The sequence below is a fragment of the Ranitomeya imitator genome, chromosome 1 (genome assembly GCF_032444005.1).
Source record: "Ranitomeya imitator isolate aRanImi1 chromosome 1, aRanImi1.pri, whole genome shotgun sequence".
Lineage (NCBI taxonomy): Eukaryota > Metazoa > Chordata > Amphibia > Anura > Dendrobatidae > Ranitomeya > Ranitomeya imitator.
In genome coordinates, this window is record NC_091282.1 from 407028434 (window position 1) to 407050504 (window position 22071).

Below are 22071 nucleotides of genomic sequence, written 5' to 3' on the forward strand. Positions count from 1 at the left end.
GTCCAGAACTTTATTTCGTCGCTGGACTCCCCGTAGACATCGCTGAATCGGCGTGTGTGACACCGATTCAGCGATGTCTTCGCTGGTAACCAGGGTAAACATCGGGTAACTAAGCGCAGGGCCGCGCTTAGTAACCCGATGTTTACCCTGGTTACCATCCTAAAAGTAAAAAAACAAACACTACATACTTACCTACAGCCGTCTGTCCTCCAGCGCTGTGCTCTGCACTCCTCCTGCTCTGGCTGTGAGCGTCGGTCAGCCGGAATGCAGAGCGGTGACGTCACCGCTCTGCTTTCTGGCTGCCCGGCGCTCACAGCCAGACCAGAGAAGCAGAGCGCCGAGGACAGACGGCTGTAGGGAAGTATGTAGCGTTTGTTTTTTTACTTTTTAGGATGGTAACCAGGGTAAACATCGGGTTACTAAGCGCGGCCCTGCGCTTAGTTACCCGATGTTTACCCTGGATACCGGGGACCTCGGGATCGTTGGTCGCTGGAGAGCTGTCTGTGTGACAGCTCTCCAGCGACCAAACAGCGACGCTGCAGCGATCCGGATTGTTGTCGGTATCGCTGCAGCGTCGCTATGTGTGACGGTACCTTTATAGCTCCGATCCTAGGCAGGGCCCAGCACGGTCACACCACGGCTGTGCCCTGTGATTTGTGCGATAGCTGTAATCATAGATCGCACCAACCACAGTGGGTTCAGGCGATGCCTGGCGTTACCAGGCACCAGCCTAGGATTGGTGCTCTTGGAGCAGTGATCGTAGGCTGGGACATCAGTGTTTCAGGCAATCTGATTGCCTCAAACACCGAGAAATGCTATGAGGGGCTGTTCAGAATTGAACAGCCAATCACAGCGACCATGGTTGTGGGAGGGTGGTGACACCCCCCCAAGATGATGACATCATCTACCCAGAGGTAAAATGGAGCTGGAATTTTAATGTGATCACCGTGACTGCGGTTGCAGCGCTGCATTAAAAAAATGATGTAATATTCTGTCCCTGGTCAGATAGTCCAGGGTATGGATTATTATGACTAGTGTCAGAAAGGGGTTAAACGTTGCATAAAAAAACACAGCAAAAACGCAACGTGTGAACATAGCCTAACTGCGTTTTTCCTATGAAACCCAGCATGTGGCTGAGATTTGCAATACATGGCAACCACAAGGCTTTACAGCTGGCCCCTGCTAGTCATGGTAACCAATTGGCCCCCCGTAATTGTGTCACGGGGGTAAAAGGGTGGGAGTCAGTGCACAAGCACACCATCAGTCATCCCATTTACAGGACACAGCCGTCAGGGATGCAGTCGCAAACAGATGCCGGCCGAGTATGAGGAGGACTCAGCCCTCTTCGAGCTGTGATGGATATGTACGTCACTGGTTGTTAAGGGGTTAAAAGGCTGCCTTATCCCTTCAAGATGGGGTTAAAGGGTTTTTTCTAGGATAATCCTTTCTGTGAGTAAAGGCTTGTAACAAATCCACCCTCCCCTGGTCCAGTGCCAGCTTCCCATTGCTGCAGCGGGGACAACTACAGAGCATATGACCACTGCAGACAATCATTACGCTCAGCAGCTTCTACCATCGGCGTAGTCCCTGAGCTCAGTGATTGGCTGCAGTGGTCACCACTAAATACTGACATGCGACATTAGGAGGATGAATCCCAGCAGTGTCTGGCACAAGCCTATCCCCACATAAGTGTACCCTTAGGTTCCAGCTCTCAGCACGGCAGTGCCCCCTCCCCATAACTAGAGGGCAGTCATTATACTGCAGCTGTTACTAAATAATAATAACAGAAAGCTAGAGAACTTCTTCCATACGGTATACTTTTTTTTTCCAACCAACAAAATGGCCGCGGCGACACACCAGACAGTGATCGGCGTAAGCAGAGAACCCTCGAGTGCTGCTGGCGCTCAGCCGTTGTGTTCTAGCAGTTTCTAAGGCAGTGCTTACGTCATCAATGCGCGCCCGAGAGCGGTCAGCTTTTTACCCGGAGAATATGGCAGCGTAACGTTAGTGCGTCGTCAGGACTGCCGCGGTTTACCGCTCCCCGGTCGGAGGGTGTGCTGAGAGGCCGTATCACGGTGCAGACCGGCCAGCTGCTCGCCGGCTCCCAGAGTTCCCGGAGGTGACGTCGCAGTGACGCTGTGGTATGAGGAAGCGCTCTAGTGCGGCCTGAGTTTCGCCAGCACCGCCCGAGAGCCGGTGAGGATCCTCACACATGTACAGCTGCTGAGCCCCGGACCCCCGGCTCCATCTCCCGCCTCATACATAGCGCTGTGTGTGTGCGGCTCTAATACATCCCCGCTCTACAGTCCTACTGACGCCATGTCGGACCCCCCGACTTCTTCCACCTCCTCTGACTCCCCCGATTCCCCCCGGATCATTAAAGTGACCGTAAAGACCCCAAAGGAGAAGGAAGAGTTCGCTGTCCCCGAGACCAGCAGTGTCCGAGAGGTAAGCGATCAGTGATGGTGGATCTGATGTCTGCACTGGTTAGATCAGTGATGGTGGATCCGATCTGTTATTGGTTGGTTAGATCAGTGATGGTGGATCCGATCTGTTGTTGGTTGGTTGGATCAGTGATGGTGGATCCGATCTGTTATTGGTTGGTTAGATCAGTGATGGTGGATCCGATCTGTTGTTGGTTGGTTGGATCAGTGATGGTGGATCCGATCTGTTATTGGTTGGTTGGATCAGTGATGGTGGATCCGATCTGTTATTGGTTGGTTAGATCAGTGATGGTGGATCCGATCTGTTGTTGGTTGGTTGGATCAGTGATGGTGGATCCGATCTGTTATTGGTTGGTTGGATCAGTGATGGTGGATCCGATCTGTTATTGGTTGGTTAGATCAGTGACGGTGGATCTGACCTGGTGTTGGTTGGTTGGGTCAGTGACGGTGGATCCGACCTGGTGTTGGTTGGGTCAGTGACGGTGGATCAGACCTGGTGTTGGTTGGTTGGGTCAGTGACGGTGGATCCGACCTGGTGTTGGTTGGTTGGGTCAGTGACGGTGGATTTGACCTGGTGTTGGTTGGGTCTGTGACGGTGGATCCGACCTGGTGTTGGTTGGTTGGGTCAGTGACGGTGGATCCGACCTGGTGTTGGTTGGTTGGATCAGTGACGGTGGATCCGACCTGGTGTTGGTTGGTTGGGTCAGTGACGGTGGATTTGACCTGGTGTTGGTTGGTTGGGTCTGTGACGGTGGATCCGACCTGGTGTTGGTTGGTTGGGTCAGTGACGGTTGATCCGACCTGGTGTTGGTTGGTTGGGTCAGTGACGGTGGATCCGACCTGGTGTTGGTTGGTTGGGTCAGTGACGGTGGATTTGACCTGGTGTTGGTTGGTTGGGTCTGTGACGGTGGATCCGACCTGGTGTTGGTTGGTTGGGTCAGTGACGGTTGATCCGACCTGGTGTTGGTTGGTTGGGTCAGTGACGGTGGATCCGACCTGGTGTTGGTTGGTTGGGTCTGTGACGGTGGATCCGACCTGGTGTTGGTTGGTTGGGTCAGTGACGGTTGATCCGACCTGGTGTTGGTTGGTTGGGTCAGTGACGGTGGATCCGACCTGGTGTTGGTTGGTTGGGTCAGTGACGGTGGATCCGACCTGGTGTTGGTTGGTTGGGTCAGTGACGGTGGATCCGACCTGGTGTTGGTTGGTTGGGTCAGTGACGGTGGATCCGACCTGGTGTTGGTTGGTTGGGTCAGTGACGGTGGATCCGACCTGGTGTTGGTTGGTTGGGTCAGTGACGGTGGATCCGACCTGGTGTTGGTTGGTTGGGTCAGTGACGGTGGATCCGACCTGGTGTTGGTTGGTTGGGTCAGTGACGGTGGATCCGACCTGGTGTTGGTTGGTTGGTTGGGTCAGTGACGGTGGATCCGACCTGGTGTTGGTTGGTTGGGTCAGTGACGGTGGATCCGACCTGGTGTTGGTTGGTTGGTTGGGTCAGTGACGGTGGATCCGACCTGGTGTTGGTTGGTTGGTTGGGTCAGTGACGGTGGATCCGACCTGGTGTTGGTTGGTTGGGTCAGTGACGGTGGATCTGACATCTACACTGATTGGAGCTCTTATTGCTCATACTTCATATTTATTCTTTTCTTTTAACCCTTTATCAGACATGTTGCAAAATCCAGGTTGAATGTGCTTGTCATATTAAGTAGTCAGATGTGCTGGACAACATTTGTCATCCCGAATCCTACATACAAAAAGGAGTATAATAGCGACAATTAATAAAAAGTTATAATTTTATTACATACCACATAATGACATGAATAAAAGGAGATGTTAAGACAGAGGAGGCCCCCCCCCCCTCCCCCTGCAAACCCCTCTGGTGCGTATGCCACCGAACCACATACATAAGATCCATATCAAGTACCGTATATGAAAAGTATACATGCACATCATCAATCCTACAGCAATGGCAAAGGAGATCTCGTAATTAGGATTTAGGCCATGTGCACACGTGGCGGATTAGGCTGAGGAATTTCTGGTGCGGATTCTGCCTCTCCTGGCAGAAAACGCAGCTGCGGATTTGTTGTGTTTTTTTCTGCGGTTCCGCAGCGTTTTTTGTGCATTTTTGCTGCGTTTTTCTTGCGGATTTGCTGCGTTTTTTACCCCTGCGGTTTTCTATAATGGAATGGGTACAAAAACGCTGCAGATTCACAAAAAAGAAGTGACATGCTACTTCTTTTAAACCGCAGCAGATTTTCCGCAAAGTGTGCACAGCATTTTTTTTCTCATTGATTTACATTGTACTGTAAATCAATTGCGGATCTGCAGCGTTTCTGCACTGCAAAAAACGCTGTGGATCCGCAGAGAATCCGCAACGTGTGCACATACCCTAAAGGCCCCTTCACATTTAGCGACGCTGCAGCGATACCGACAACGATCCGGATCGCTGCAGCGTCGCTGTTTGGTCGCTGGAGAGCTGTCACACAGACCGCTCTCCAGCGACCAACGATGCCGGTAACCAGGCTAAACATCGGGTAACTAAGCGCAGGGCCGCGCTTAGTAACCCGATGTTTACCCTGGTTACCATGCTAAAAGTAAAAAAAAACAAACACTAGATACTTACCTACAGCCGTCTGTCCTCCAGCGCTGCGCTCTGCTTCTCTGCTCTCCTCCTGTACTGTCTGTGAGCCGGAAAGCAGAGCGGTGACGTCACCGCTCTGCTTTCCGGCTCACAGCCAGTACAGGAGGAGTGCAGAGCACAGCGCTGGAGGACAGACAGCGGTAGGTAAGTATCTAGTGTTTGTTTTTTTTAACTTTTAGCATGGTAACCAGGGTAAACATCGGGTTACTAAGCGCGGCCCTGCGCTTAGTTACCCGATATTTACCCTGGTTACCAGTGAAGACATCGCTGGATCGGTGTAACACACGCCGATCCAGCGATGTCAGCAGGAGTCCAGCGACGAAATAAAGTTCTGGACTTTATTCAGCGACCAACGATCTCCCAGCAGGGGCCTGATCGTTGGTCGCTGTCACACATAACGATTTAATTAACGATATCGTTGCTACGTCACAAATAGCAACGATATCGTTAACAATATCGTTATGTGTGAAGGTACCTTAAGACTTGTTCAGGAGAGCCTTCTATTACAAGGTTCACGTCTAGGTTTCTAACATTGTCATCCCAGTTGCTCAGTTTATAAGTAAACAGATTTGTGATCTTTGAACTGTGACCTAGCTGATAGGCAGGAGTGTTAACATTAGTGTCATTTATGTAAGTCACCTGAAAGCTGTCTCCACCAGAGACTTTGTCAGTTTATTAAAAGTTTTTTTTCACACAAGGAACAGAAAAGGATTGGTGATTTCCGACATTGGCTTCCAGTCAGGGCCTGTGCCATCAGCATGGCACACAATGCTTGGCGTAAGACATTATGGATAGGACTCTAAACACAGGACAGCAGCAGCTGGGATCACGAATTAGGAGAATATGTAATTGTTCTCCAATGTCTTAAATCCAGTGACAGATCTTCATGGGTGCAAAATTCAGAAATAAAATAATGTACACCTTCCATTTCCCAGTTCTTTGTTTACCAATGAATGATCTTTATTTTTTATATAGCGCTAACATATTCCGCAGCACTTTACAGTTTGTACACATTATCATCACTGTCCCCGATGGGGCTCACAATCTAAATTCCCTATCAGTATGTCTTTGGAATGTGGGAGGAAACCGGAGTGCCCGGAGGAAACCCACGCAAACACGGAGAGAACATACAAACTCTTTGCAGATGTTGTCCAAGGTGGGATTAGAACCCAGGACTCAAGGCTGAATGAGATGGGGTACTGTGCGGTTCTGTCTGCTTGACATAAGGGTGATAAGCAGTCACACAACCTATTATCACATCACTGGGAGCACTCCTGTGGCAGTGGAGCAGAGCGAACATTTGCCAAGAATAGAGTATGATTTAACTAACAAAATAAGCATTCCTTAAAGGGAACCTGTCACCCCCAAAATCGAAGGTGAGCTAAGCCCACCAGCATCAGGGGCTTATCTACAGCATTCTGTAATGCTGTAGATAAGCCTCCGATGTATCCTGAAAGATGAGAAAAAGAGGTTAGATTATACTCACCCAGGGGTGGTCCCGGTCCGGTCCGATAGGCGTCGCGGTCCGCTCCGGGGCCTCCTATCTTCATCAGATGACGTCCTCTTCTGGTCTTCATGCTGCGGCTCCAGCGCAGGCGTACTTTGTCTGCCCTGTTGAGGGCAGAGCAAAGTACTGCAGTGTGCAGGCGCCGGGCCTCTCTGACCTTTCCCGGCGCCTGCACACTGCAGTACTTTGCTTTGCCCTCAACAGGGCAGACAAAGTACGCCTGCGCTGGAGCCGCAGCGTGAAGACAAGAAGAGGACGTCATCGTAAGAAGATGGGAGGCCCCGGACCGCGACGCCTATCGGACCGGACCGCGACGCCCATCGGACCGGGACCGCCCCTGGGAGAGTATAATCTAACCTTTTTCTCATCTTTCAGGATACATCGGGGGCTTATCTACAGCATTACAGATTGCTGTAGATAAGCCCCTGATGCTGGTGGGCTTTGGGGGTGACAGGTTCCCTTTAAAGAAGCTCTCCCCGATTTGTCCTTTGCACATATGGGTACTTCTCATCCATGGTCTCGTATTTTATTTAATCTCACCTCCGTTATATCTCTATACATTCCCCCTTCATCATAGCAAATTGGGTCATGTGATCTCTAGTCTGACAACCAGTTCATGTGCTAATTTAAAGGCAAGGTGCGAGTCTCTGACTTCCTGTAATCTACAGGATGACATAATCACATATCAAATCTTTCCTGGCAGCTCTAAAGGTACCTTCACACTGACCAACTTCACAACGATATCGCTAGCGATCCGTGACGTTGCAGCGTCCTGGCTAGCGATATCGTTGAGTTTGACACGCAGCAGCGATCAGGATCCTGCTGTGACATTGTTGGTTGGAGCAGAAAGTCCAGAACTTTATTTCGTCGCTGGATCTCCCGCAGACATCACTGAATCGGCGTGTGTGACGCCGATTCAGCGATGTCTTCACTGGTAACCAGGGTAAACATAGGGTTACTAAGCGCAGGGCCGTGCTTAGTAACCCGATGTTTACCCTGGTTACCAGTGTAAATGTAAAAAAAACCAAACACTTCATACTTACATTCCGGTGTCTGTCGCATCCCTCGGCGTTCTGCTTCCCTGCACTGTCAGCGCCGGCCAGCCGTAAAGCAGATTACAGCGGTGACATCACCGCTGTGCTTTACAGCCAGCCGGCGCTCACAGTCAGTGCAGGAAAGCACAGCGACGGGGGACAGACACCGGAATGTAAGTATGTAGTGTTTGTTTTTTTTACATTCGCACTGGTAACCAGGGTAAACATCAGGTTACTAAGCGCGGCCCTGCGCTTAGTAACCCGATGTTTACCCTGGTTACCAGGGGACTTCGGCATCATTGGTCGCTGGAGAGCTGTCTGTGTGACAGCTCTCCAGCGACCACACAGCGACGCTGCAGCGATCAGGATCGTTGTCTAGATCGCTGCAGCGTCGCTAAATGTGACGGTACCTTAAGACTCCACCACCCTCTCTGTCCCTCAGGATGTCCCCATGCAGCTAATGATATGAGTGAACAGTTTTGCAACTGTATAAAAGAAAAAAACATGTTTGCTTCTGATAGCAACCATCTTCTTCATACATCACGTGGGAGACACTGAGACTTAGGTATATATAAAGTAGGAAACACTAAAACTTTGTGTACATCATGTAGGATACACTGAGATGGTGTTGTGTACATTTATGTAATAGACATTGAGACTGCTATTTACATCACAGAGGATGCAGTGATTGCTGTATATACAGGGTGGGCCATGTATATGGATACACCTGAATGAAATGGGAATGGTTGGTGATATCAACTTCCTGTTTGTGGCACATTAGTATATGGGAGGGAGAAACTTTTCAACATGGGTGGTGACCATGGTGGCCATTTTGAAGTCGCCCATTTTGGAACCAACTTTATTTTTTTCCAATGGGAAGAGGGTCATGTGACCCATCAACCTTATTGAGAATTTCACAAGAAAAACAACGGTGTGCTTGGTTTTAACGTAACTTTATTCTTTCCTGCGTTATTTACAAGTTTCTCTTTGTTTGCAGGCATTGACATGTCACAGAGGTTAACACCTGAGAAGCAGATAGAAATTGTGTTGATGTCTGGTGAATGCAGTACCCGGGTCATTGCAGCAGATTTCAATGCAAAACACCCTACGCAAGAATACTGTCACCATTCCCATGTTATTTAGGTGCATCCATATGAATGGCCCACCCAAAAAAGTTTGCTTCATCACTGAACATAATGTTCTGTGTAAACTGAGGGTCTTGTTCCAATTTTTGTTTTGCCCATTCTGCAAATTCAGCGCGCTGATCTGGGTCATCCTCGTTGAGATGCTGCAGCAGCTGGATTTTGTAAGGGTGCCATTTGTGAGTAGCTAATATCTGCCGAAGGGATGTTCGACTGATGCCATATCGGCGCGCTGAATTTGCAGAATGCACGTCAGATCGCTGATCTGACACAGTGCACAGCAAAGTGTCAGATCAGCGATCTTACACTATAACATGATGCCCCCCCCTTGGGGCAATGTTATAGTGTAAAAAAAAAAATATTCACATGTGTTAATAAAAAAAAAAAAAAAAAAATCCAAAAAATAAAAATATTGTTCCTATAAATACATTTCGTTATCTAAATAACAAAACAAAAGTACACATATTTAGTATCGCCGCATCCGTAACGACCCCACCTATAAAACTGTCCCGCTAGTTAACCCCTTCAGTGAACGCGGTAAAAAAAAAAAAAAAAAACGAGGCAAAAAACAACGCTTTATCATACCGCCAAACAAAAAGTGGATATAAATAACCATGGTACCGCTGAAAACGTCATCTTGTCTCGCAAAAAACGAGCCGCCATACAGCATCATCAGCGAAAAAATAAAAAAAGTTATAGTCCTCCGAATAAAGCGATGCAAAAATTATTATTTTTTCTATAAAATAGTTTTTATCGTATAAAAAGCGCCAAAACATAAAAAAATGATATAAATGAGGTATCGCTGTAATCGTACTGACCTGAAGAATAAAACTGCTTTATCAATTTTACCAAACGCGGAACGGTATAAACGTCTCCCCCAAAAGAAATTCATGAATAGCTGTTTTTTGGTCATTCTGCCTCACAAAAATCGGAATAAAAAGCGATCAAAAAATGTCACGTGCCCGAAAATGTTACCAATAAAAGCGTCAACTCGTCCCGCAAAAAAACAAGACCTCACATGACTCTGTGGAGCAAAATATGGAAAAATTATAGCTCTCAAAATGTGGTAACGCAAAAATTATTTTTTGCAATAAAAAGCGTCTTTCAGTGTATGACGGCTGCCAATCATAAAAATCAGCTAAAAAAACCTGCTATAATAGTAAATCAATCCCCCCTTCATCACCCCCTTAGTTAGGGAAAAATAAAAAAATTTAAAAAATTTATTTCCATTTTCCGGTTAGGGTTGGGGCTAGGGTTAAGGCTACAGTTAGGTTTGGGGCTAAAGTTAGGGTTAGGGTTTGGATTACATTTACGGTTGGGGTTAGGGGTGTGTCAGGGTTAGGGGTGTGGTTAGGGTTACAGTTGAGATTAGGGTTAGGGGTGTGTTTAGATTAGGGTTTCAGTTATAATTGGGGGTTTCCACTGTTTAGGCACATCAGGGGCTCTCCAAACGCGACATGGCATCCGATCTCAATTCCAGCGAATTCTGCGTTGAAAAAGTAAAACAGTGCTCCTTCCCTTCCGAGCTCTCCCGTGCGCCCAAACAGGGGTTTACCCCAACATATGGGGTATCGGCGTACTCCGGACACATTGGACAACAACTTTTGGGGTCCAATTTCTCCTGTTACCCATGGGAAAATACAAAACTGGGGGCTAAAAAATTAATTTTTGTGAAAAAAAAAAAAAAAGATTTTTTTTTTTTCACGGTTCTGCGTTATAAACTGTAGTGAAACACTTGGGGGTTCAAAGTTCTCACAACACATCTAGATAAGTTCCTTGGGGGGGGTCTAGTTTCCAATATGGGGTCACTTGTGGGGGGTTTCTACTGTTTAGGTACATTAGGGGCTCTGCAAACGCAATGTGGCGCCTGCAGACCATTCCATCTAAGTCTGCATTCCAAATGGCGCTTCTTCACTTCCGAGCTCTGCCATGCGCCCAAACGGTAGTTCCCCCCCCCCCACATATGGGGTATCTGCGTACTCAGGACAAATTGGACAACAACTTTTGGGGTCCTATTTCTCCTCTTACCCTTGGGAAAATGCAAAACTGGGGGCTAAAAAATAATTTTTATTTTTACGGCTCTGCGTTATAAACTGTAGTGAAACACTTGGGGGTTCAAAGCTCTCACAACACACCTAGATGAGTTCCTTAGGGGGTCTACTTTCCAAAATGGTGTCACTTTTGGGGGGTTTCAATGTTTAGGCACATCAGTGGCTCTCTAAACGCAACATGGCGTCCCATCTCAATTCCAGTTAATTTTGCATTGAAAAGTCAAATGGCGCTCCTTCCCTTCCGAGCTCTGCCATGCGCCCAAACAGTGGTTTACCCCCACATATGGGGCATCAGCGTACTCAGGACAAATTGTACAACAGCTTTTGAGGTCCAATTTCTTCTCTTACCCTTGGGAAAATAGCAAATTGGGGGCGAAAAGATCATTTTTGTGAAAAAATATGATTTTTTATTTTTACGGCTCTGCATTATAAACTTCTGTGAATCACTTAATGGGTCAAAGTGCTCACCACGCATCTAGATAAGTTCCTTAGGGGGTCTACTTTCCAAAATGGTGTCACATGTGGGGGGTTTGGCTCTCCAAACGTAACATGGCGTCCCATCTCCATTCCAGTCAATTTTGCATTGAAAAGTCAAATGGCGCTCCTTCCCTTCCGAGCTCTCTCATGCGCCCAAACAGTGGTTTACCCCACATATGGGGTATCAGCGTACTCGGGACAAATTGTACAACAACTTTTGGGGTCCATTTTCTACTGTTACCCTTGGTAAAATAAAACAAATTGGAGCTGAAGTAAATTTTTTTGTGGAAAAAAAAAAAGAAAAAAGTTAAATGTTCATTTTTTATTTAAACATTCCAAAAATTCCTGTGAAGCACCTGAAGGGTTAATAAACTTCTTGAATGTGGTTTTGAGCACCTTGAGGGGTGCAGTTTTTAGAATGGTGTCACACTTGGGTATTTTCTATCATATAGACCCCTCAAAATGACTTCAAATGAGATGTGGTCCCTAAAGAAAAAAAATGGTGTTGTAAAAATGAGAAATTACTGGTCAACTTTTAAAACTTATAACTCCCTAACAAAAAAAAAATTGGGTTCCAAAATTGTGCTGATGTAAAGTAGACATGTGAGAAATGTTACTTATTAAGTATTTTGTGTGACATATCTCTGTGATTTAATTGCATAAAAATTCAAAGTTGGAAAATTGCAAAATGTTCGCCAAATTTCCATTTTTTTCACAACTAAACGCAGGTAATATCAAAGAAATTTTACCTCTACCATGAAGTACAATATGTCACGAGAAAACAATGTCAGAATCACTGGGATCCGTTGAAGCGTTCCAGAGTTATAACCTCATAAATGGACAGTGGTCAGAATTGTAAAAATTGGCCCGGTCATTAACGTGCAAACCACCCTTGGGGGTAAAGGGGTTAATGCAGGTAACGAGTTGATTAGGTGCTAGAACTGGTCTGTAGGAGCCAGAACACTTAATGGTTGGTAGAGGATCAAATACTTATTTCTCACTGCAAAATGCAAATTAATATAATTTATCCAATGTGATTTTTCTGGATTTTATTTTTTATATTCTATCTCTCAATGTTAAAATTAACCTACCCTTAAAATTACAGACTGTTCATGTCTTTGTTAGTGGGCAAACTTACAAAATCAGCAAGGGATCAAATACTTATTTCCCCCACTGTATATAAAGAGCAGAGTCTGCATATCCCATGTTATGTACAGGATTGGCCATTTATATGAATACACCTAAATAAAATGGGAATGGTTGGTGATATCAACTTACTGTTTGTGGCACATTAGTACATGGGAGGGGGAAAACTTTTCGAGATGGGTGGTGACCATGGTGGCTGTTTTGAAGTTGGCCATTTTGGATACAACTTTATTTCACTGTAACCATTTATGGAATACAGCACAGGCGCAGAATAAGGTGATAGTTTTAATTTGCAAATTGCCTCTTCTGAGAAAAAGAGGACTTAACTCTAAAGTGTCACCTGTTGGAAGTAGCGATCCTACAAGTCACAATCAACTCTTTAACGAGTCGTGCAATATGACTTAGGATAAAAGTCAAATTAGTATCTCAATTCGCAGACACGGTGTTTCGGGCTTTTGGCCCTCGTCAGTGCGAAGCATGAGAACTAATTTAATTAAGGAGAAACGATACCCCTTAGACCCATAGTTTTAATTGACATATCACAAAACTGCTTCAAGTAGGATTTATTCTGAGCATTTTACATCGACTGATTACACTACAGTAAGTACGGTATTGCGTAAATTTTTGGGTCTAAAACCCTTCATCAGACATTTAGGCAATGGTCACTGCATGTAGGTCGGAGGGATTCAGGGTACAGGGTGAGCTTCCCCCTAAAAAGGACAACCAGGATCCATTATGTATCAAGTTTGGAGTGTGGTTTTATACACTAATTTTATATGCTTATAATTAGACTCCAGTAACCATAGAAACATCTGACTACAAGATCTAAATCACTGAACTGTGTGAAAACCAGAAGTTGTCAGTCGGAAACGTTTTTGGCCACTACTGTACAATACTGTCCTGATTTGCAGTTTCTACTCTTGGGACTGTCTGTGCGATGGCTGACCCACTAGTATATGTACTAATAGATACAGCCCACAGGGGACCAAAACATATGCAATCTCACACACATGTATGTAGCCATGTGTTCACACTGTAAGAGCCAGAGATTGCATAACTAGCCAATACTACGGACACTCCAAGAAACAGACATAGAAACCAGGAGGAAAAATAGTATACGTCCAAGATTTTTGCATATAAAATTATCTTCAAATTTTATTACATCAAATATATACAAAACACGTCACATAACAAAACCAGTACTACATAGTGATCATGAGGGAAAGACTGGAACAACAAAAAACACCCGGGAAGAAGCCCCTGGAAATGTCCTTATTATCAAATAAAGTGCCACTAGTGCATATCACAAAAATGGGTAAGCAAGAAGTTACTTGGAGAAAGTCAGCATACTGCGCTAAATAATATGACCCAAATCAGGGGTTACCATCCGATACAGCGCACTCAATGCCCACAATCCCTGTCAAGATCTTACCCATTTGCCGGACCACCAGGAGTTTCCACCGGAGCCCCAACGCGCGTTTCGCGTCGGCGGCGTCAGGAGGCAGTGCTCTATTGTGTGTCAACCCGGTATTTAAGCGGTCAGTAAACCCCATCAGGTGCCATTCATCACGGCGTATGTCCGACGTCAGTGTGCCAGGAAATACAACGCTGCGGCGCACTCCATGACACCGCGTTCCACCCAAGCGCCGTAACTACTCCAGTGGAGCGCAAACGTCACTACTGGGCGCCCCCAGCGATGTCCCGGAATTCGGACCACACTAGACATGCGCACTGTGGAACCCACCAAATCCCCGCCCATCAGATAAGTTGCCACTCGTCATGGCACATGTCCGACGTCAGTGCGCCAGGAATTACAGAGCAGCGGCGCACTCCATGACGCCGCGTTCCATCGAAGCGTCGTAACGACGCTAGTGGAACGCAAACATCACTAACGGGCGCCCCCTGCGATGTCCCGGAATTCGGACCACAAAGGACATGCGCACAGTGGACGCCACCAAAACCCCGCCCATAAGACATCGTGTCAGAGAATAAAAATAATAAAGACACCATCGTACCCCACAAATCCTAAAACCCAAAAAGGCCTAAGGGATGCGACAGGTGCGTACAAACAGTCCATATTACATCGCACATATAAAACATGCAAAAAATAAATCAAAATACTTGAGGTGAAAACATAACATAAAGACCCCCCCCCCCCAAAAAAAGGGAAATACCATACTACATCAAAAGTATGTAGTGTTTTTTTTTTTTTTTTACATTTACAATGGTAACCAGGGTAAACATCGGGTTACTAAGCGCGGTAACCCGATGTTTACCCTTGTTACCAGTGAAGACATCGCTGAATCGGCGTCACACACGCCGATTCAGCGATGTCTGCGGGAGATCCAGCGACGAAATAAAGTTCTGGACTTTGCTCCGACCAACGATGTCACAGCAGGATCCAGATCGCTGCTGCCTGTCAAACACAACAATATCGCTATCCAGGACGCTGCAACGTCACGGATCGCTAGCGATATCGTTGTTCAGTGTGAAGGTACCTTTAGTGTCTGAGCAAGGGTCTGAATACTTACGACCATGTGATATCTCAGTTTTTCTTTTTTATTAAATTTGCAAAAATTTCTACGTTTTTTTTTTTTTTTTCAGTCAAGATGGGGTGCAGAGTGTACATTAATGTGAAAAAAATTAACTTTTTTGAATTTACCAAATAGTTGCAATTAAACAGTGAAAAATTTAAAGGGGTCTGAATACTTTCCGTCCCCACTGTAACTGGAGACAAAATAATAATGAAGAAAATGTAAATGTCTAGGGCCCAAAGAATAAATTCATTAGATGCAGTATCAACAGTTATTGCAGAGTGCCAAAAGTAAATCTCCCATAAGAGATGGCACAGCACAGCCCCCTCACACCACTCCAACAAATGTTTCGCTATCATTTCATCAGGTTGTCCACCTCTTTTAGAGCCTGGATGCTGGATGGAGAGTGATGCTTAACTTGTCGCTTCAGAATTTCCCAAAGGTGTTTCGATTGACTTCAGATTAGGAGTAGTGATGAGCGAGTATACTCGTTGCTCGGGTTTTTCCAAGCATGCTCGGGTGGTCTCCGAGTATTTGTAGCTGCTCGGAGACTTAGTTTTTGTTGAAGCAGCTGCATGATTTACAGCTGCTAGCCGGCCTGAGTACATGTGGGGGTTGCCTGGTTGCTAGTGAACCCCTACATGTATTCAAGCTCTCTAGCAACTGTAAATCATTCAGCTGCGCAGAGGAAAACTAAATCACCGAGCACTTACAATTACTCGGAGACCACCCGAGCAACGAGCATACTCGCTCATCACTAATTAGGAGACATACTTGGCCACTGAAACATTTTGACCCTGTTCTTCAGAAATCCAACCATGGTCTTGTGTGTTTGGGATCATGGTCATGTTGGAAAAGTCCACATCTACCAAGGGCACAGAGTGATGGTCGCATCTCTTTCATTACAGAGCAGTACATCTGTGACTTCTAGATACCATCATTGAAATGTAACTCCCTGACACCAGCAGCAGTCATGCAGCCCCAGATGATGACAATGCCACCACCATGTTTCGCTTTATGCACCATTCCCCTTTTTAAATGCGAGGAACAACAAAGATAGGTATTTCAGTATGCCGTCAAATTGTTCAGGACGATATCCTGGAAGTCATACCATATACCAGATGTGGTCATTTTTTATTTGGGGTGCATTTACTTTTTTCCATCAACTAATTTGTAATGAAAGTTATATTATTATTCTTACTTTTGTTATGTGTTATACACATGTATGAAATTAGTTTTTTTGTTCAAAATTTTAAAAATTGTTCTTGTATTCAGTGAGATATTGATTAAAATCTTACCTTTGAAAGGGGGTGTACTCATTTATGCAGAGCACTATATAATGCCATTTTTAAAGGCAGTAATCCATAAGGTCTAGAACTCTTTTGGGGTTTATTTCTGTCTGGTTACAGTTACCGTACTAAAGCAAATCTGATGTGTTTTCTAATGGCAGAATGATGAAATTTCTTGTAATCGAGGTAACTATATGAAACAAAAGTGAAAATGTCATTCTGCTTTTCACACACATATCTTGTCTACAATATAGCTATATTAATATGCAAAATATAATTGGCATTGTATTGAAATTTACAGGAATGTCGTTTTTAGTCTTTCTCTAAATGTTTCATATGTAGCATTGCCTTAAATGAAACCTGAAATTACAAAAGCAGCTTACTCTGCAAAGTTACGTGAAGGTATAGCTCCCCTTTAAAGTGCACCTGTTAGGCTACGTTCACATTAGCGTTTTGCGTGGCTGCGTCGGGCGCAGCCACGGCGACCCATGCGCCCCTATATTTAACATGGGGGGGCGCATGGACATGCGTTGTCTTGCGTTTTGTGACGCATGCTTTTTTGGCGCAACAGAAAACGCTGCATGATGCAGTTTTTTCTGCGCCAAAAATCATGAAAAAATGAACGCATGCGTCATCAAAACGCTGCATTTTGCATTCGTTGTGCGTTGCGTCGCCGACGCAGCACCGCACAACGCAAATGTGAACGTAGCCTTAGCAGTTTTGGCCAATATAAGATGTGGCCACTGCCTTTCAGGGCTTATCTACAGCATTCTATATCCGACCTGAAAGATAAGGAAAATAGGTTTTATTATACTTACCCTTTTGGCGGTCCAGTCCGATGGGTGTTGCAGGTCCGGGTCTGGCGCCTCCCATCTTTTTGTGATGCTGCCCTCCTGCTTGCTTCATGGCTCCCCGGCAATCTTGCCTTGCGCAGGCATGTACTACGGAGGACAGAGAATGAACTTCAATCCAATATTGCGGCCCGCATGCAGCCAGCGGGTAAGGAAAAGGTGAATCAAACACCCGAAAACCCCGCCCATATGACCGCAAACCTGTCCCGCCAAATTCAGGTGACAGGTTCCCTTTAATGCATTCCTCAATATTTATGCCCATGTTGCGTTTTTTTTCCCGCAAAAAAAAACAAAAACGGATCGCAGAAAAAAAACACAGCATGTTCATTAATTTTGTGGATTTGCAGCTAAATTATTGTATTGGGAACCACCGGAAAAAACGAACAATACATGTGCGGATTTCCTGCCAAAGTAGTCTGGATTTGCTCAGGAACATTCTGCAAACTTTCCTGAACGTGTGCACATAGCCTAAGGGAACTGAAATCGCTCTTCCTAGGTCCAACCCTCTTTAGTAAAATGGATTTGATATGGGTATCAGGAGGCAGGGGAAGTGGCTCATAAGTGGTAAAGAAGCAGATTTCTCTGATAATCTTGCACTATTGATTTATGCAAATTTAGTTGACAGTACAGTCCCATTTATCATATACCGCCTAGGCAAACGTTGCTTTACTCCCATTCTTAAAAGAAACACTTCTCTAAAAAGAAGCAAAAGGAGAAAAAAGGGGTATGCATGAAATGGCCCTATGGATACTACATGATATGTTTGTGAACTGAACATGTTAATAAAGCATCATGAGTTTACAAAATAACCCCCAGAAATCTCCCAATCATTGGCACACCTTTAGGATGCCATAACTGATATGTGTCATTTGTCCTTGTCTGCATGTGTTACGTTTGTATGGTGATAACGCCCTTGGATGTAAAAAAACAAAAAAAGTTCTCCATTTCAAAAGTGAACCAAGGCATGGTGCAAACTGCAGCTTACTCTCACTTGTTGCCTTTGTTAACCAGCTATTTAAAAGGGCTGCGTCTCTGACATATGTTTCCATGTGTCACCGCAGCGTTGATCAATTTAAAGGGATCCTGCCACGAGGATCTTGTACTTCAGACTAAAGGCCCCGTCACACTTAGCGACGCTACAGCGATCCCGACAACGATACGACCTGTCAGGGATCGTTGCTGCGTCGCTATGTGGTCGCTGGTGAGATGTCAAACTGAGATCTCCCCAACAACGCAGCAGCGATGCGGCGACGTGTACAACGATGTCACATGGCAGCTATTTCATGACGATTAACAGACTTCAATGAGGGACGTCCTGTCATGAGGTCGTTGGTAAGGTGTCAAACACAGCGATGTGTGCTACCCAGCGGGACCTCAACGACCAAAAAAAGGTCCAGGCCATTCCGACATGACCAGCGATCTCACAGCAGGGGCCTGGTCGCTGCTACGTGTCACACATAACTTGTGACTCAGCAGCGATCTCGCTAGCGATCTCGCTTTGTGTGACGTGGGCTTAAGTGCATATATCTACAGGCACTTTGCTGATTAAATCCTTAACTTTAGTGTAGAAATCCATTTTAGCATTCCTCAGCAATCTAGCATTGAATTCTTATGCAAATGTGCTTCGGGTGTGACAGTGCACTTGCAGCTCTCTTGCTATTCTTTTATATTCCCTTCCTCTGATGTCTGACCCATTTTGTTTCAGTGATCTGAGTACCCTGACAGAGATCTCTCACAGACGCTGTTGGTGCCAGGGGAAGTTGCAATGTCCCACCCCAAAGCACTTGCAGCTCATTTGCATAAGATTTCAATGTTGGATTATTGAGATGCCAAAAAAATAACTGATGTCTGCAATCCAAGTATGGCTTTAGTCAGTATCCAAGTGCTGCTGCACACATGCAATTAGTTTGATGTATAAAGTCCTTATGTCTTAATAGTCGAACCCCCGCCAATTTAGTATTCTGAATGGCATTTCCTATACATAAGTGTTGAAGTTTCAGATAACTCCTTTAAGAATTTGTACCAACCAGCCTCTGTGGGATCGGGGGATAGCTTTATGTATATGGTAGTATATAATAGCCCACAGGTCCTATCAGAATTTTTCTGGATTTCTCTTGTCTACCTGTTGGTTTATTTATTTATTTATTTTTTTTTAGTTGCTTGATGCGTAACTTTAGCAGATGTATAAAAGTATGTAAACCTATTTTATTGTCTCTTTAGTTCAAGGAGGATATATCAAAACGGTTTAAGTCCAGCACGGACCTACTTGTTCTCATATTCGCTGGAAAGATTTTGAAAGACCAGGACACCCTCAGTCAGCATGGCATACATGATGGGCTCACTGTGCATCTGGTCATAAAGACACAGAACAGGTATGCACATTTATGCTCTTGTTTCTCCTGCATGGTGATTGCTGGTGATTTATTGTTTATGCTTTATGTTATTGTCTTGTAGATCCCAAACTGCAGCTACCACTTCTCAGCCAAGCAGCCCGAGCAGTCCATCATCCACGTCTACAACATCCAGCAGTACCTCTACTACCACAACTGCCACCAGCACCCCTTTTGGCTTGGGTAAGGCCAGGTTGTAACAATCCATATTGATAAATGATATAGGAGCGATCATGACCGTTATGGTGTTATGCTGCTCCAGCATTTGTGATCCTCTGCTGGTTCTGTTTACTTGGCACGATGGCCATTGTCATTGGTGGTGTGTGATCAGGTGCAGCAATTGCTTAAAGAGGACTTTTCACCAGTTTAAACTGGCCACATTAAGGAATAGTGGCTATTTTAACACACAATTTTTTATTTCTCAGTTTTAATTTCTCATTTCCATTGCTGGGATTTTAGCTTGTAAAGTTTAAATTCTAATTTTCACTAAGATCAAGTGGGCTGCAGTAGAGATTCTTCAGGTGGTGGTTTATTTTTTTAAATTTTTTTTCATAATACGAAATTGACCAGTCAAAAGCAGGAAGCGGCATGCAGAGGAAAAAAACAACAAGCTCCAGAGAAGATCAGACTTGGCTTTTTCTGTACAATATGGAAAGACACCTAATGATGAATAGCCCTGGTCTCCTTACTAACTACTGTGATTACTAGTGGAGGGGAGCAGAGGAGAGCTATGTAATTGTAAACACTTCTTGCAGCTTTCATCTCGCAGCACTGTCAATGAGTGCTGCAAGAAGGGTTTGTAATAATGACACAAAGCTCTACTCTGTTCCCAACACCACTTGTAATCGCAGTAAGTGCTAGCAGATTGATCAGTGAAGGTGAGGAGAGCAGGGCTGTGTCATTACATATCTCATGCAGAGAAAGCCTAGTCTGACATTCTCTGGGGGCTTGTGTGTTGTTATATGTATATATATATATATATATATATATATATATATATATATATATATATATATAAATCTATTTCATGATGTGGCCAGTTTAACATGCACAGACTGGTGAACGGTCCTTTTTAAATGGGAGAATAAGGCTACTTTCACACTAGCGTCGGAATCTCCCCGTCGTAATGCGTCGGGGAGAGATTCCGACGCTAGCGTTTAACGCATTGCACAATGGAGGCAGCGGATGCATTTCTCCGGCGCATCCGCTGCCCCATTGTAAGGTGCGGGGAGGTGGGGGCGGAGTTCCGGCCGGGCATGCGCGGTCGGAAAAAGCGATCTGTCAAGAGCAAAAAACGTTACATGTAGCGTTTTTTGCTCCCGACGGTCCGCAGAAGCACGACGCATCCGTCGCTCGATGGATGCGACGTGTAGCAATCCGTCGCAAATGCGTAGTCAATACAAGTCTATGGGGAAAAAACGCATCCTGCAAGCACTTTTGCAGGATGCGTTTTTTCTGCAAAACGACGCATTGTGACGGATTGCAGAAAACGCTAGTGTGAAAGTAGCCTAAGTTGGCATGCAGGGCTTTTAGTTTTATTTTGAAGCATTTCTTGTTGTTAGGGAAAATAAAACATTTAAATAGATCTGTTAACCCCTTTCCGACATCGGGCATAATAATACTCCGTGGTCGGACTCCCTCCCTTTGATGTGGGCTCCAGCAGTGAGCCCACATCTTTTCCGGCACATGTCAGCTATTTTAAACAGCTGACATATGCCGCTAACAGCTGCAGGAGGAATTGCAATCCTCCAGCGGCTGTTAACCCGTTAAATGCTGCTGTCAAACTCTGACAAAGGCATTTAACGTAGAATGTAAGCCCGCAAGGGCAGGGTCCTCTTCCCTCTGTACCAGTCGGTCATTGTTAGTTTGCTTACTGTAAGTGATATTTGTATTTTTATGTAACCCTTTCTCATGTACAGCACCATGGAATTAATGGTGCTATAGAAATAAGTAATAATAATTTAACACGCACTTCCAGGAAGCATGCGGAAATCCGCCCATCGGTGACCCCAGTCACGTGGTCGCAGTTCACAGATTGGCTGGCATTCCAACCAGAGGTCTCCTGCAGACCTCCATGGTAGTCACTGCTGGATTACTGTGAGCGCTGCCCGGTGGCAAGTGAGTAATTCTCCTACATAGCTTCTAGTCTCTCATAGAGACTATTGAAGCATGCAAAAAGTAAAAAAAAAAAAAAAGTTTTTAAAATGATAAAAAAATATAAAAGTTCAAATCACACCCCTTTCGCCCCATTCAAAATAAAACAATTAAAAAAAAATAACCAAACACATATTTGGTATCGCCGCATTCAGAATCGCCCGATCGATCAATAAAAAAAAAAAAAAAAAAGGATTAACCTGATCGCTAAACGGTGTAGCAAGAAAAAATTCGAAACACCAGAATTACGTTTTTTGGTCGCCGTGACGTTGCATTAAAATGCAATAACGAGCAATCGAAAGATCGTACCTGCACTGAAATGGTGTCATTAAAAATGTCAGCTTGGCATGCAAAAAATAAGCCCTCAACCGACCCCAGATCGAGAAAAATAGAGACACTATGGGTCTTGGAAAA

The 22071-nt window shown here is 45.1% G+C and overlaps 1 protein-coding gene across 1 annotated transcript in view; it reads left to right on the forward strand.

The window, feature by feature from the left end:
• Positions 1–1961: 1961 nt before the first annotated feature.
• The window catches only part of UBQLN1 (ubiquilin 1), a 40984-nt gene continuing 20874 nt past the window's right edge, over positions 1962–22071 (forward strand). Inside the window, exons 1-3 of the mRNA XM_069762746.1 lie at positions 1962–2448; positions 19334–19485; positions 19568–19686. Of these exons, the coding sequence (XP_069618847.1) occupies positions 2320–2448; positions 19334–19485; positions 19568–19686 (400 nt within the window). The 5' untranslated portion in view covers positions 1962–2319. The remainder of the gene's footprint in view (positions 2449–19333; positions 19486–19567; positions 19687–22071) is intronic.